Source organism: Pseudorasbora parva, chromosome 11 (genome assembly GCF_024679245.1).
Source record: "Pseudorasbora parva isolate DD20220531a chromosome 11, ASM2467924v1, whole genome shotgun sequence".
Taxonomy (NCBI): Eukaryota; Metazoa; Chordata; class Actinopteri; order Cypriniformes; family Gobionidae; genus Pseudorasbora; species Pseudorasbora parva.
The window spans coordinates 4886311-4902513 of record NC_090182.1 but is presented as its reverse complement, the minus strand read 5'-3'; the positions used below and the strand labels follow the sequence as shown (position 1 = coordinate 4902513).

The 16203-nt window shown below is 39.3% G+C and overlaps 1 protein-coding gene across 5 annotated transcripts in view; it reads right to left on the bottom strand.

The window, feature by feature from the left end:
• gria3b (glutamate receptor, ionotropic, AMPA 3b) overlaps positions 1 to 16203 on the bottom strand; it is a 181615-nt gene that overhangs the window by 7241 nt on the left and 158171 nt on the right. For 3 of the 5 annotated variants that reach the window (XR_010908311.1, XM_067456843.1, XM_067456841.1), the window contains exons 13-14: positions 7506 to 7753; positions 6603 to 6717 (exon numbers count right to left, since the gene is read on the bottom strand). Coding sequence is in view for 4 of the 5 variants with exons in the window: in XM_067456843.1 (XP_067312944.1) it covers positions 6603 to 6717; positions 7506 to 7753 (363 nt within the window). In the remaining variant the exon portion in view is untranslated. The remainder of the gene's footprint in view (positions 1 to 6602; positions 6718 to 7505; positions 7754 to 16203) is intronic. The other 2 variants (XM_067456844.1, XM_067456842.1) reach the window with 1 other exon arrangement.

Genomic DNA, 16203 nt, shown 5'->3' with positions numbered 1-16203 from the left:
TAATGCTAGCCGATGTTTCAGATGATTAAAGTCAACATGAAATCAAAATTTGCATTATTAAATTACAATAACTAGCTCCACCTCTGACATATTTTGTGCCCCATTTCCGCCACGGAATAAAAAAATACAAAAGTTTATTGCAAATTTTTCTCTCACAATTCTGACGTTTATATCTCACAATTCTGAGAGAGAAAAAAAAATCTGAATTATGAGCTACAAAATGGGAATTTTACAAATTAAAGTCAGAATTCAGAGAGAGAGAAAAGTAGCGATTACTTGTATTTTTATTGCATGGCGGAAACGAGCATCCTTACGGCATAATTGATCTCTGTATACTGTAAAACTTTCTTCTTTACAGTTAAATAAAGTTTATTGGAGAATGTTTTTTTGGTATTTCAGTTTACTTACTATTTCTTTGTTATTCTTTGTTAAATTTACGAGCAATCTCTGAGTGAAAATAGTTTCAAAGTAAATCCTACAACTATGCATTTCCATGATATACAATCAGTTCTTGTTGATTGAAATAGTCCAGAATTATTCTTTTTTTTCAAAGAATATCACATTTAACTTGGAATGGGTGGCGCTTATCATTTCATGTTGACTTTAAGTGCGTTGCAAACCTAAATGTTACTGCTACAGTATGTAAACCGCTATGATTGATTTTTTTAAACTATATTAGACTGTTAACTCGATTCTTTAAAACTATAATAGAAAGCCGTGCCATCACTCGTCTAGACATAATTAGTCGCTTAAATGTTCTTTACATTTCTCATGGCTGCTACTGATTTAGCTTCGTGGTCCTAACATTTCTTTTAGCTTGGGGAGAGACATTGATTAACAACGTAATTATCCTGGGAGCGACTGGAGTGGGAAACCTATCAGCAGCGAGGATGGCAGCAGGCTGCCAAGGGCCGAGAGGAGAACGGGTTGTGTGACTCATGATGTCTGTTTGTTGCAGGTGGCTTAATGTGGGTTTTTCTCCTGTTTTTCTCTCTTTTTGTTCTGTTTTTCCACAGCTGGCTGCGCGGCTGGGTCCACTGTAGACTCACTGCATTAGATCATTAGAGCTAGCCCATCCACCGTGTGTCGACTAATGGGGGCTTCAAATCACCGCAAACTGCAAAAACAGAGAGCTGGAACAAAGAAGGTGATTATGAAAGCTCACATAACCTTTCACCTTCATCCACAGGCAGGGGGCACAATGCTTTTGATCGTGCTGAAAAAACCTGCTCCCTGACAATTAGCACAGACTTTAGGCCCCATTTTCAGGAATTAGAAAACTATGGAAAAGTCCCAGAAATGACCATTCAAGTCAACATGAAATCCTTATGTTCTGGCTGAAGACACCATTCTGGTCTACCTGGGCGCGGTTCACCAGTGCACATTATCTATGATCAAAATAAAGACTTAGAAACGACTTTTGTTTTTGGATGTCACATTCGCCATTCTTGCTATTTAGGCGTTATTATGCCTTTTTCCAATTCAGGCTCATTGGGAAAACGTGCACGTTTCATGACACTTTCATCTGAAACGTGATTGTGAATCTGGCAATGTTTATTATGCTGGTTGTTGCTCGTATCGCTGCAGTTCAGAAATGAAAAGTCTGGTAACTGGCGCTAAAAGTTTAACCCCTTAACTAGCGCCTTTTTTCATATCACATATTTTAGTAATCATCATAAATTAGGTATCATTCGAAATCTTACAAGCTCAAAATTCATCCTGCGGGAACCGTTTTTAAACCAGACGTTGCCTTACCATGGAAACGGTATTCTTAATTATTTCAGCAGGCCCCTCCCCCTAGGGGGTGGTGTCAGGTTTCATAATACAAAGTTTATTTTAACTACTTTATAATTAAAACCTTTTCTAATCTTGACAAAACACGTCGGAAAGGTCTGAGTCTTAAGGTTCCATATTTGGTGATTGTTTTGTAATAGAAGTGATATTCGGACAGAAATGCATAAAAAAACGTGAATGGCTATTTTTAGTATAGCGCCTAAATGAAATCTAAAGGGAATTTACAATTTTGTGATATCAACTTCACATTTGAAACAATTTGGTTAGAGCAATGGCTTTGATTTTATAGTACTATTAGAGTAAAAACTGTAAATATTTAATTCACAGTAAATGTAAACTTACATAACTTTTTCATACTTTAATTTTGCTATCACTTCAGCAATAATATGCTAAGTGTCTTCTTTAAAACAGTACTAAACATAAAATATTCACATCTATTCTCTAAAATGGGGTGACAGTTAAAGGGTTAAAGCTCTATCACATTTGAACATAATGTACCACCTTTACTAAACCCGACCCGTAACCTAACGAATAGAGCAAACATAAGCAAATGTGAGTTAAAAACACATTTGTTGACATTTTAGCTTTAATTGTGACTTGTGTTTCACGGGACTCGTTCCTTTACAATCCGCAATGCTGTACCAGGTGAGCTTCAGAGCAAGTTTACTACGTCAGAAAAGCCAAACATATGTATTGGTGTGTTTTTGCAGTTTTGCTCATTTTTCCCAATGAGCCTTGGGTTGCCTTTTTCTGTTGTAAGTATTCCAGCCTTTCTAAAATCTTAGTATGCAATAGTCAGCGCAGTAATTTAAAATATAATAGCAAATAACAACAGCCCTACATAGTTTGAACTGTCTAAAATTTCACTCCGAAATGACACCATTTCATGTTGACTTTAAATCAAATGAAAAATCCCCAAAACTGACGTCACACAACGTATTCAAGCACTAAAATTTGTTATTTTTTAAAGTGGTGAAAAGCTAGCATTTACAATCCTAAATGTTATGCAAATGTACACGGAACTATTTTGTTAGATTGCAAGAAATTTCCCTTAAATTGAAATGCTTTTAGCGGTTACATAAATCCTTTTTACATGTCGAGAACATTTCTGCTCTATATTGCATTGATTACACAAAACTACATCCGTGCTCCACTTCGGGCGAAATTTAAGGTCCTGAAAATGAGGCTTTTAACGTTTCATAGAGAAGTCTGGGACACGCATGAAAAAGCACTGTTAGCCCTCATCATGTGTGTCCCCATTCTTACTATTATTCTCAAAACAAACAACAAGAACAGTTCCATAGAAAATTGCCCTTCTGTATGATGTGAAATGAACTGGAAAGTCTAAGGGTAGCACATCAGTTAATCTTCCCCTCCGAAATAAGGGCCGAACAGGTTCCACATGTCCCCTGCTGCGTGGGTTAACATCGCCCTCGTGGAGGGAGGAACAACAGCCAGGATCAAATGAGGGAATGGATTTCTGATCCTGTGTTCAGATTGGTGTGGAGATGGGAATTCTCTGGTATCGGTGCTATTCTTAGCCCCTCAAGCCTCAGATCACATTGATTGATTGTGTCAGTGTTTTCTCTTACCAGCCGTGATGAGACTAAACCTACAGCTGTTTAGTTTCTGTCAGACCTTAAAGCAGAAGTGTGCAGAGGTTTTTTGATGTTACAATAATTTGTCCTCTACATCATGGCCGTCGGAAGCAAAAACAAGATGTACTAGATGTAATTTCCTGTATTCTGGTGCCTTTTAATTAAAAAATTGCTTTAATAGTCTAAAACTAGAGCTGTGCTGGTAAACTTGACAATCATAGCACCAGTGATGATACACCAAAACACTTTTTTTTTTGTATGTGAATGCTTTTTTTTATGTGAATACTACGACACGAGTGAAGCTCGTTCACAAGATAAATAATGTGACCACAAAACCAGTCATAAGGGTACATTTTTTTTATATTGAGGTTTATACATCATCTGATTGATGTATGGTTTGTTATGATAGAACAATATTTGGCTGAGATATAACTATTTGAAAATCTGGAATAGGGTGCAAATAAATAAATAAATAAAAATCTAAATATTGAGAAAATCTCCTTTAAAGTTGTCCAAATGAAGTCCTTAGCAATGCATGTTACTACTAATTATAAATTTTTGATCTATTTACAGTGGGAAATGTGCAAAATATCTTCATGGAACGTGATCTTAATATCCTAATGACTTTTGACATATATACTGCACATATATCATATATACTGTGGTAAAGTGGAAAACTTCTGTTGGACATGTCTTTTTTTGCCTGCATGCCAAATTCTGTTTAACACAATTTGTGCTTTTTATTAGACTCGGTTAAGTTTATTTGTGTAGCGCATTTCACACACACACACAAACATCAGTGATTTAGTTTTGCTTTCTCTGGCAGTGCAAAATCAACATAGCCTAAATGTCTTACAATTTGCTTTCAGACATTTTGCATCGAGTGAACATCAGGAGAAAACACGAAGATATTAGCAAAGAGATCGCATCCCGAAGCCCTCTCAAATCTTCTGGGGAAATAAATACCTTCTTATATTTAGGTTACCATTATTTACTGATGTTTATTTCAGTGTTTTACAGGATGTAGTGTGTTATTTCAGTGGTTCCCAAACCTGTCCTGGAGGACTCCCGGCACTGCACATTTTGCACGTTTCCCTCATCAGACACACCTGATCCACCTCATCAGCTCATTAGTAGAGCTGGCTGTGAGTGAGTGTGTTTACAGGCACATCAGTAAAGCTGATAACTCGCAAATATCAGCCTTTTGAAATAACCAGTTTTCCCCGTTTACATGCAAACCAGTAAACTGACAACGCAATGACTTTATTAATAAACCGGTTATTTCGTTGTAGTGACTTCAAAAATAATAATATCCGTATCTGACTCAGAGTTTTTCAATTGTTACGTCAGTTGTGATGTTAAATAAAGCGTGTCAGCGGGAGATTTACGGCTCATATTATCCCTCATGCAGTTATATGCAGCGTTTTGACTGAACCTCTTCTACTTCTGCTGCATGAGATGAGAACATCTTTACAGTTTTCTGGGTCTTAAACGAGTCTGCGTTTGTGATTTATGTCCTTATTTCATGCAAACCGCTCATTCTGTCTGGAAGCGTTTAAATCTGACAAAAAAAATCTTGTCACCTATCACACATGTGCACTTCAATAAGCCGACAGAAAGCAGGTTAGTGTGTTTACATGCTGCACAAAATCGGGCTATAAAGGCAAAAACGACCTGTTCCGACCGGTTTATCCTTAAGCCATTTATGACTTTACTCCGATAAAAGAAAACGGGTTACTGCGTTTACATGACCCATTGTCGGCTTAAGAATGTGCATGTAAACACACCCAGTGTGTCTGATGAGGGAGACATACAACATGTGCAGTGCTGGGAGTCTCCAGGACAGGATTGGGAGCCACTGTGTTATTTCATTGACGAAAGTGCTCAAATAATGAGGTTTGTTACGAAAATGGATGTTTGAGCTTTGTTTTTTATATTTCAAAATGTATTTAATTGAGGTCCATACATATCAATTAAATATAGCTTGTAGTGAAAACACGGAATGGATTTGAGGACACGGCTGCGTGAAAGTCAAGGCTGTAGCAAAAACACGGAATGGAGTTTAATTTATACAGACTCTGAATGATCCAAGTGGAATGGGTTTGAGGAATTCATTAAGGAATTCCTTAAGTGGAGTGGATTTGAGGAAGCGGCTGTGTGGAAATTAGGGGTGTAACGATTCGTTTTAACAACGATTCGATTCGATTGAAATAAAACCGTCACTCTGATTTAAATTTTTGGCTAAAAAGTTACTGAATCGATTTCAAGTCACTGAATCGTTTCGGATCATATCGTTCTAAATGAACCAATATCGTCCTTAAATCGTATCGACAACCTCAAATCGTGTTACGAATCGAATCAATGTTAAACGAATCGTTACACCCCTAGTGGAAATCAAGGCTGTAAAACACGGAATGGAGTTTAATTTATACAGACTCTGAATGATCCAAGTGGAATGGGTTTGACGGCGCAGCTTCTTGCAAGTCAAGGTTGTAAAACATGCAATGGAGTTTAATTTATTAGGGCATTCCCCAAGTGGAATGGATTTGACTGGCAGTGCTCTGAAACGTGAACAGACATATGAGCTGAATTAGAGACGGTAAAAGTAGGCGGGTCCAATATCATCGTTCATACAATGGTTCCGACGCCCATGCTCTACACACATAACCATCGTTTGGTGGATTCTTCTAGGTTTGGAAAGGGACTTTACACACTTCCACTTTAAGGTCTGGCATAAACTGGTGATAAGTAGTTAGCATTGCACCATAAACTAACTCACAAGACTAGGTCACCATCCGTGGACAGCCGCCTGGCAGAAGCAAAGCGAGAAGGCAATCTGAAATCTCCTTTACTGTCTGCTAGGCGGACGTTTTGGCCGACTCCTAAAACACGAACGGTTCACCAGTCTCGGCGCTAGCGCAGCTCCGGCTGCTAATCGAACAACACTGACAGCATCGCGCTACGCTAAAGTGAAGAGTGTAAAACAAAACAAGATCACTTCTCCTCAGTAGGACAAAATCATACTGGTCATTTTCTCTCCTCCGTTAGCCAAGTCAGGGTTCTGGTTTTGCTCTCAGATGGCACATTAATGTGTGGGGTCACTGAAAGGATGTGTTTTTTCTTTGGATTTGTTTTGGCTCGGTTCAGGAATAACAGGCTTGCCGATTACTCTGCACTATGGTACCCGATTTCGGTGACATTGAGGCTGACCTTGGAGTCACCTCCCCCGCTGCCGCACTCTCCCTTGTCGTACCACCATTTGTTTTTCAATTTGTCCAACAGGCCTTGCTCATTCAGTTTTAAAACTGCCAGGTTAACAGCATTTCTTGAAACAATAAAACATAACTTGTAAGAAAATGCACAGGTCTGTGAGCAATCTACTGCATTAGCATAGTAGTAGTAATGGTAACGTTACTGAATACGGTGAGCTACTACTACTGAGAGTCAATTATAGCAGTAATCAGAATGGTTGAAAGAGCACAATTTGGTTAAAAATTTCACGAATATGAAGGTAAGAGACGCTCAGAGCAAAGAAAGTGTTAAATATTCAAGGTGGCATGGAGGGTTACGCTGTTTCAAACTGAAGTGTGCGGGATGGGGACATTGTCATTGAGAAGAAAAGTAACAACAACAAACATCATGCAATTAACATTCGTCACAAGTGACAGCGCAGCTTTTACAAGCTAAATTGAAAAACCGTTGAACTGTTAAATTAAAAGTGACAACACGACAGTCAGGAAGGACAGCCACACGAGACAGCGAGAGAAAGATCGAAGGACAAAAAAGACAGCAGAGAGACAGGAAGGGACGCGGACACACACACACGCGCACACACATATGTGAAATGATTGCTTAAGTTAGCCACTCGAAATGATAAAAATCTGGTTGAAAAACTGGAAAAGAAGACAAACATTTAAAGAAGAGAGAACTGATCAGAAGCATCATTGTGAATCAAATAACAATCAAAATGCATTATACCGTTACCTCTTTGTCAAAATAGAGGGGGTTTGGGGAGGGAGGGGAAGGGGGAGGAGAGGAAATGACAACACAGGACATCAGGGTAGGTGGAATACTATAACAACATGGAGAATATTGTTATATTATTCCACCCACCTTAATGCTGAGCCTTTGGGGGTCGCCACACCATAGCCCTTAGAGTCCAGATTGCCGCCCACTTTCATGGTGTCGCAGGGCTTCCTCTGCTCGATGTATTCATTCATGGTGGACTCGAGAAGAAAGGCGAATTTGCCCTTCGACTTTCGTACCCGTGCCACCCCGTCTGGCGTGGTCTTGGCGAAGACGGAGGGCTCGGCCGATTTCATGTACGACCACATTTTTTCGTACACTGCTATTTTGGAACGCTGTGCAAAGGAGACAAGAAAAACAGACACGTGTGTGTCATTACACATGAAGAGCACGAGACAAAGTCAGACAAAATGAGACATCATGGGTGTAGTTCACATACGTGTTCTGATAATTAGCAGTGTACGAACAAGGGCTCATTAACACCGACCAAATGAGTGTGTATTCCAGCGTGTAACGCGGTCACTCCTACTAGACACTTTGGTGGGTTGTTTTATACAGTGCCTTGCGAAAGTATCCGGCCCCGTTGAACTTTGCGACCTTTTGCCACATTTCAGGCTTCAAACATAAAGATATAAAACTGTAATTTTTTGTGAAGAATCAACAAGTGGGACACAATCATGAAGTGGAACGAAATGTATTGGATATTTCAAACTTTTTTAACAAATCAAAAACTGAAAAATTGGTAATGCAAAATTATTCGTCCCCCTTAAGTTAATACTTTGTAGCGCCACCTTTTGCTGCGATTACAGCTGTAAGTCTCTTCGGTTATGTCTCTATCAGTTTTGCACATCAAGAGACTGAAATGTTTGCCCATTCCTCCTGCAGAACAGCTGGAGCTCAGTGAGGTTGGATGGAGAGCGTTTGTGAACAGCAGTTTTCAGTTCTTTCCACAGATTCTCGATTGGATTCAGGTCTGGACTTTGACTTGGCCATTCGAACACCTGGATATGTTTATTTTTTAACCATCCCATTGTAGATTTTGCTTTATGTTTTGGATCATTGTCTTGTTGGAAGACAAATCTCCGTCCCAGTCTCAGGTCTTTTGCCGACTCCATCAGGTTTTCTTTCAGAATGGTCCTGTATTTGGCTCCATCCATCTTCCCATCAATTTTAACCATCTTCCCTGTCCCTGCTGAAGAAAAGCAGGCCCAAACCATGATGCTGCCGCCACCATGTCTGACAGTGGGGATGGTGTGTGTTCAGGGTGATGAGCTGTGTTGCTTTTATGCCAAACATAACGTTTTGCATTGTTGCCAAAAAGTTACATTTTGGTTTCATCTGACCAGAGCACCTTCTTCCACATGTTTGGTGTGTCTCCCAGGTGGCTTGTGGCAAACTTTAAACGACACTTTTTATGGCTATCTTTAAGAAATGGCTTTCTTCTTGCCACTCTTCCAGAAAGGCCAGATTTGTGCAGTATACGACTGATTGTTGTCCTTTGGACAGAGTCTCCCACCTCAGCTGTAGATCCCTGCAGTTCATCCAGAGTGATCATGGGCCTCTTGGCTGCATCTCTGATCAGTCTTCTCCTTGTATGAGCTGAAAGTTTAGAGGGACGGCCAGGTCTTGGTAGATTTGCAGTGGTCTGATACTCCTTGCATTTCAATATTATCGCTTGCACAGTGCTGCTTGGGATGTTTAAAGCTTGGGAAATCTTTTTGTATCCAAATCCGGCTTTAAACTTCTCCACAACAGTATCTCGGACCTGCCTGGTGTGTTCCTTGTTCTTCATGATGCTCTCTGCGCTTTAAACGGACCTTTGAGACTATCACAGTGCAGGTGCATTTATACAGAGACTTGATTACACACAGGTGGATTATATGTATCATCATTAGTCATTTAGGTCAGCATTGGATCATTCAGAGATCCTCACTGAACTTCTGGAGAGAGTTTGCTGCACTAAAAGTAAAGGGGCTGAATAATTTTGCACGCCCAATTTATCAGTTTTTGATTTGTTAAAAAAGTTTGAAATATCCAATAAATTTCGTTCCACTTCATGATTGTGTCCCACTTGTTGATTCTTCACAAAAAATTACAGTTTTATATCTTTATGTTTGAAGCCTGAAATGTGGCAAAAGGTTGCAAAGTTCAAGGGGGCCGGATACTTTCGCAAGGCACTATATATAATACCGTTTTCAATTGTAGTCTTATAAAAGGCCTCTGAAATAATGAACTACGTGCAATGTAGTGTTGTCAAAATTATCGAAACTGAAATATCTGAAATGCTTCCAATACTCATTTTCATCTCATCTCTCCGACAGCGAGTGACACACAAACCCTCCATCCTCTCACACACTCGCTTCATTTGCTCCGGATGAATATTGTTGCTGTTTCAGGGCTTGAATTTCGCTGTGGGATTGCGTGTATTGTGCATCGATTTACTCATTCCCAAAGATTTTAAACCCCAAAGTGTGGCACATAAATCAGCCTCTCAGCACTAAATCAAGCTCTTTTTCGCTGCTTGTTTCTCTTAAACAGTCAAAAACACACATCATAATGTCAAAATGTTGCCGTATTCATGTAAACACAGTCAGTTCTGTTTTAAGTGAATGTAACAGTTGAGAAAGAAAACGCTTGTGTATCAGTGTAATGGATCCGTGCGTCTGCAGCATAATATTCCTGCTGACAAATTATGATATGATATTAAAAATATCTATTTGGCCGTTTTTCCCCATGATATCGATGTCAAAATTGTAGCCAGTGAAAATGCTGAGTGGCTCGTAACTTTGGAAAACCACTAACCACAGCAACTGGAGAGCAAAAAACGTAATCCCAAGCCCTGATACAGAGTATGGTATACTTGAGAGACTAACATTTCAGAGTCTTCAGAGTCTGATATGTAATTAAAGCTGTGACAGTAGTGTGCATGCAGTGTCCAACATTCACACTTTTTCCCCCAGTTAATTAATTTGAAGTGCACTTTTTTTCTTGTGGGAGTTTTCAGTGTGAACACACTACTCGCACTTCTACAAAACGGCAAAGAATATTGCGTGGGTATTGACCTTACCAGAAGTGAAGCGCGGTTCAGGCTGTTGGATATAGCGTTGTATTTGAGGTAAAAAATAATATAAATACGGCTCGATTTCTCACACAAACTGATCGTTTTGTGTCTCAAGATATCAGTGTGTCGTCATGAGCCACAGGGCTCTTTGTGCATGTTGTCTAAGCATGTGTTTTTTTTTTGCTCTAATATAATTGTTACCCATTCACATGATTATATGACCTACACACAGCAACGGTTGGAGTTAAAAATCTTCATTTGTGTTCTACTAATGAAACAAACACACCTACATATTGGATGCACTGGGGGTCAGCCGATAAACATGACATTTATTTTTTGGGTTGAACTATCCCATTAAAGACTTGGATTCCCATGCTAAACATGGATAAAGTTAAAAAATTTGTTGGATTTTTGATGGAGTATTTCTGTGCCAAAAATACTCCTTCCGGTTTCTCACAAGTTTTGGAAAGTTTTTTCGAGTATGCGTCTGTGTGACGTCAAATGGGGTGGTATTTCCTTATACGGTTCCTAAGGGCTCTTCTCCCAGAAAGGCGCACATACACACACACACACACACACCTGTAGTCCAGAGCGAGAGAGCAAAAGCCGTCAAAGCACAACAGATTTGCGCGAAGTTTGAAGTGTTTGTTTGTTCCCCGTATTTCCGCGATGATTATTTTACGAAAACAGGGCCCAGTTCGACGCCGGATTTGCAGATCGTCTAATGCTGAAGGATGGAGCAATCCCAACAATAAAGGTTCACGGTCGTGCATTGGAACGTTGTTTTTTGTTTTTTATGGTTGGAACCGCATGCAAAATGAGTAAAACTGCTTCAAATGTCTGTGTTGTTGCCTATCGGTGCGTAAGCACAACAAGTAAACAACATGATCACATACGGTTAATTTATTTATGGGGCATGCGATGTATGGTGTGTGTGTATAAATACATTTGTTTAGCTGGCCACTGGGTGTTTATTGTAAAACCACTCCAAACTATTGTTTTCCTCACGGTAAAGGATGTCACAGCTTTCAGACGCTCTCAACTCAATAGCTGCGCACTCGTCATTCTTTAGCTCCGCCCACCCGACACGCCTCCATCAACTCATGTTTTTTTTCCAGAAAGACTCGGTACAGCGTATCTTTATTTTATAAATATCATTAAACTAAGAACTTTTTGGAGATATGAAGGATTCAATACTACTCTATAGGTACTCAAAATGAACATGAGATTGACTGAAACTGAGTGTTTAACCCCCCCTTTAATCTAACCAAACATGCCAAACAAGTGTGAACACATCCTTATAGGATAATCTGGGTTGATTTGCATTGTTCACATATAAGGAAATTTCTTGCGAACCACTTGACGGAACCTAAAACTGACCAGGTGTCTCCGTGAGGCTTTTAGAAACATGTTAGCATCCTAGTTTATCAACAGCACTATCAACCAGACATCACTGATGGCTAGCTAGTCCTATTTCTCTGGAACAGATAGCCAGTTAGTTCAAATAAGGAGTTTAGTATGCAGAGGTGTTCAGAGAAGCAGAGTTTCAACAAGGCAAATAGTGCATTAACTGCAGAATTATTTAATGCGTCAAGGGAAACATAAATAATGACAGCATGTGCCAACATAGACACCTGCATCAGCAGAAAAGTCACAGCGGTTTCCTTCCAGAGCACCAACAGGAACAGATGGACACTTCGTAGGATCGTTGCTAAATGGCACTATAATAGAGCCTTAAAAATCACCAAAGAACCAAAGAGGTTTATGGCAGGGCTGTTATTCAGAAAGCACTTGTGTTCAGTGCCAAGACACGAGGAAACACACATCTGGTGAATGGAGATTTAAGCCTGGGCAACTGAAAGAAAATGGTCCAATGGCTTTGCATATATCTGGACTGTTTTTTCTTTAAATAAAGTCAAAGGATGCCTACTGTATCTGTTGGGAAGTGTTAAATGTGATGGTGGATGTGCAGCATTATGTGCTGTTTTATCATGGGAGTCATTATATCAAATGATTATTGTGTGTGATCATAAACCAGCGGATATGAGGCTGTTTTTTACTGCAGCATCACTATTCCCTCATGATATTCTCATATTCCCTCATACACACATCTAGACTACATATATTAAAGACTAAGAGGGCTTTCTTCATCATTACGTATAATCACTGAACTCAAGTAGGAGCCTTTTCTTCTGAGGACAAAGTGCAATGTACAGCAGAAGCTGAATATATACAGTCTACATGTATTATACTGTATATTATCTTGGGTAATAATGGTTGAATGGCTGACAAATCCAGTCAACAGTACAATTAAGGGGTTCAAATTGTCTTGGGATTCACTACCCTTTCAGGCGGTTTATTTCATATAACATATCCCTCTCCAAAGGATATAGTATTATTTTGCTAATAATGGGACACTGATTGGTTGGCGGATGCCTTCTGTTTTTTGTATTCAACCTCACTGTAAAAACAAAAACAAAAAAATATTTTCAATTTAAAAAAGTAAGTGTTTATGCTAGCTTAAAATTTTAAGTTTAGTCAAATTAAATATCCAAGTTGTCACTTAGTACAACTTCACATTTCAAGTTGGCTGAACTTAATTTAAGGCAGCACAGACACTTTTTTTTTTACAGGTCACAGTTGGGAACTCGAGTGACATTAAGGCCACATCCACACGAAGCCAGAGCTTTCCCCATCCAATCTTTTTGTTTGCTGAAAATAGAAATATTCCTGAAAAAAAAAAATCTGCATACACACAAAACCATTAAAACCGACTCAAAATGTAAAATTAAAATGTACACTAAAAATGGAAAAGAAGGGTTGTGGCTAGAAGGGGAGTACAGCAACGATCAGACCCCAACCCTATACCTAGCCTAACAATAATGCAAATACAGTAATATAATAACAGTATTGATGTGCGCGTGACAGCAGCTGTATCAATTCTTAGTCTTTACCGTGCCGGACGTGGTGTGAAGACATCCCTGTTTCACAAAATATACGGATTGGCTGCACACATTAAAACACAAGGGTGATGGTTAAAGATTTATCCACTCTGAGACCTGGTTTAAAAAAATACCAGTTTCAGGCTCCTAAAACGCCGGATCCGTCTGGAAAAAACGCTGATACGATACAGCATTTTTACATATACAGTTAAACGCATCTCATCGTGCCTAAATAAAGTGAGTTTTTGTCATTATAAGGGATAATATGAGTGATGTTAACTTTAAATCGAGACGAAAACTAAAACACAAAGCCCACAGTGTCCACATCACATTAATAATGGATCCATCACTAACCATAATTAAACCGCTATCAGGGTTGATAAACAAATGAATTATCATGAACACACTCAGAAAGGTGCTACGGACAGAGCTGGCAACTCAATAATTAGATGATATTAATAAACATCACACATTACCATTAGCACAGTAAATATTGTATTAATGAGTAGATGATCAATGGTGGCAATTTACAAAACTCTAGTCTTCACTTATTTAAAGTTCAAAGACATTTTTAAAAGAGTTTCTGAAGACTGGTTTCCCATTAAAGGGGACCTGTTATGCAAAATTCAGTTTTACATGGTGTTTGACGGTGTGTGTACACAGCCACCCTATATTGGTAAAAATACAGCCACTCTTTTTTAATCCCCATAAATCATAAGCAGTTTCTCAAAATAAGCATTTGTATATTCTAGCAGTGACGTCACATGCTTAGGCCCCGCCCATGACTGCTGACAGACTCCGCCCTATTAGCTTTGCCCCTCCCCTCAGTGAGCTGTACACAGTCTGCAATGTTTATCTCCTCGTTAATGTAAGAAATGTGTTCTTATTAAAGCTACTAAAGTTATTCAGTCGAGAGCAGTGAGTGATTTTCTGTTCGTCTTTTGTCGTTTGATTCATAATAACAGCAGATATAGCAGCAGTTTACTTTATATTACGCTGCTGTCACTTTAACACACAGATCTAATACACACTTGATTTCTTTACGTTCACAGACATAACCCACTGTGTTTATGTGAACTGTGTGTGTTTTTGACATAACCATGTGTGAATTTGACAGTTTAAGCGCAATAAGACGTGAAAGAGAACTGAGTTTAAAACTCACGGGACGCTCCGGCTGACACACAGCTTTCTGTGAGCGCTTTAGGTGTGTGTGTGTGTGCTCAGATAACCATACCTGAAGTTAACACTGATATGGCTTTAAAACACATGCAGATCATAAACTCTCGTGATGATGAAGAACTGCAATGTCACTTCAGCGCGATAGAGATTATCGTCAACAGCAAACAGATGTTTTAGTTTTCGTCAGAGTATCTGAGGTACAAGTTGTACAGGCTCCGCCAGGGACGGACTGGGGCTAAAAAACAGCCCTGGACTTTCTCCCAAATGGGCCGATCATCCGGCCATTCACCCCTAACTGTGCGCAACAGACACTGTAGTTATGGGGTACACTGTACTTGGCCCTCTTTTCTTTAACTTTTTCCCATCCACCTTTCTCCTTAAGTTTTCAGCTAGCCATTCTTCCACGATTTGATTCCGGAAATCCGGGGACCAATCACAAACTGGCTAATAGGCCGACCCGTCTTCCTCAGGTTTTTTTGTTTTTAATAAGAGATCATATTAATTAGTGTCCCTGCTGATGGCTGTTCATATTGTGTCATAAGTAAGCCTGTTACGATAACAAATTTTGCTGGACAATAAATTGGCTAAGAAATTATTGCAATAAACGATAATTTTGTCGTTCTGAGACCATTTTCATCTAAAATAATGATAATGGCATAATAATGCAGGTAGGCCTACACCTCAAACACTTCAAATTCACATTTACACTTCAAAGATCAATAAACTTCTATTTCTAAAGACTATTTAACACTGAACACTAAAACATTTTAAATATTCACAATAAATGAACAAAACAAAAACAACTATACAAGCAAAAACAACAAAAGCAATGGACTCTCAGTCTGTTTAAAAAATGCACTTGAATAAATACCAAACACAATATATAAAATGGATGAAAACTGCAACGGATGATTGTGTTTTAGGAGCATATTAGGGGCGCCACGGTTCGGTTCGTATCACGGTTTTAGGGTCGCGGTTTTCAGTTCTGTACGGCTCTTGTTGTTTTTTTTCTTTTAATGGTTAACACTCCAGAAATTTACTTCAGCATATTATATGTAGCCTGGCTTTATTATCCACAATTTAGGATACAGAATAAAAAAAAAAAGTGTTATATCATGTAATCATGCACAAACTTGACGACCATCTCTGAGGAAAGCTAGGTGAGATTGATACAGCATGAGAGAAGACATTGATGACATGCCTTTATTTGGCAAAAAAGGAGAATCTGTATCTCTACTGGAACTTCTTGGCCTTTTTAGCACACAAACAGTGAACTGAAGAATTAACTTGCATTTATTAAACTGCCAACCTCAGTGTAGGTTTGCTTTGTTATACTCGCGTCCTATTATATACGCGTCCACACGAGCGCGGCGGCAAAAACGCAGAGTGCACGAGACCCCGTTTCACTTGGCGGTGTGCGTCAAATTTTTTAACTTTGCCTGCGGATGCGCAACCGAAGAAGCTTGAGTTCCAGATGAATCTGGCCAAGCCTGACGTCTCATCATGCCGCACCCAGTCTGCACGTCGAGTTTAAACATCTCCCCAAGCGGATGAGGTGCGCGCTCCGTCAGTGAGAGAAACATGGAAAACAAACAAGCATGCA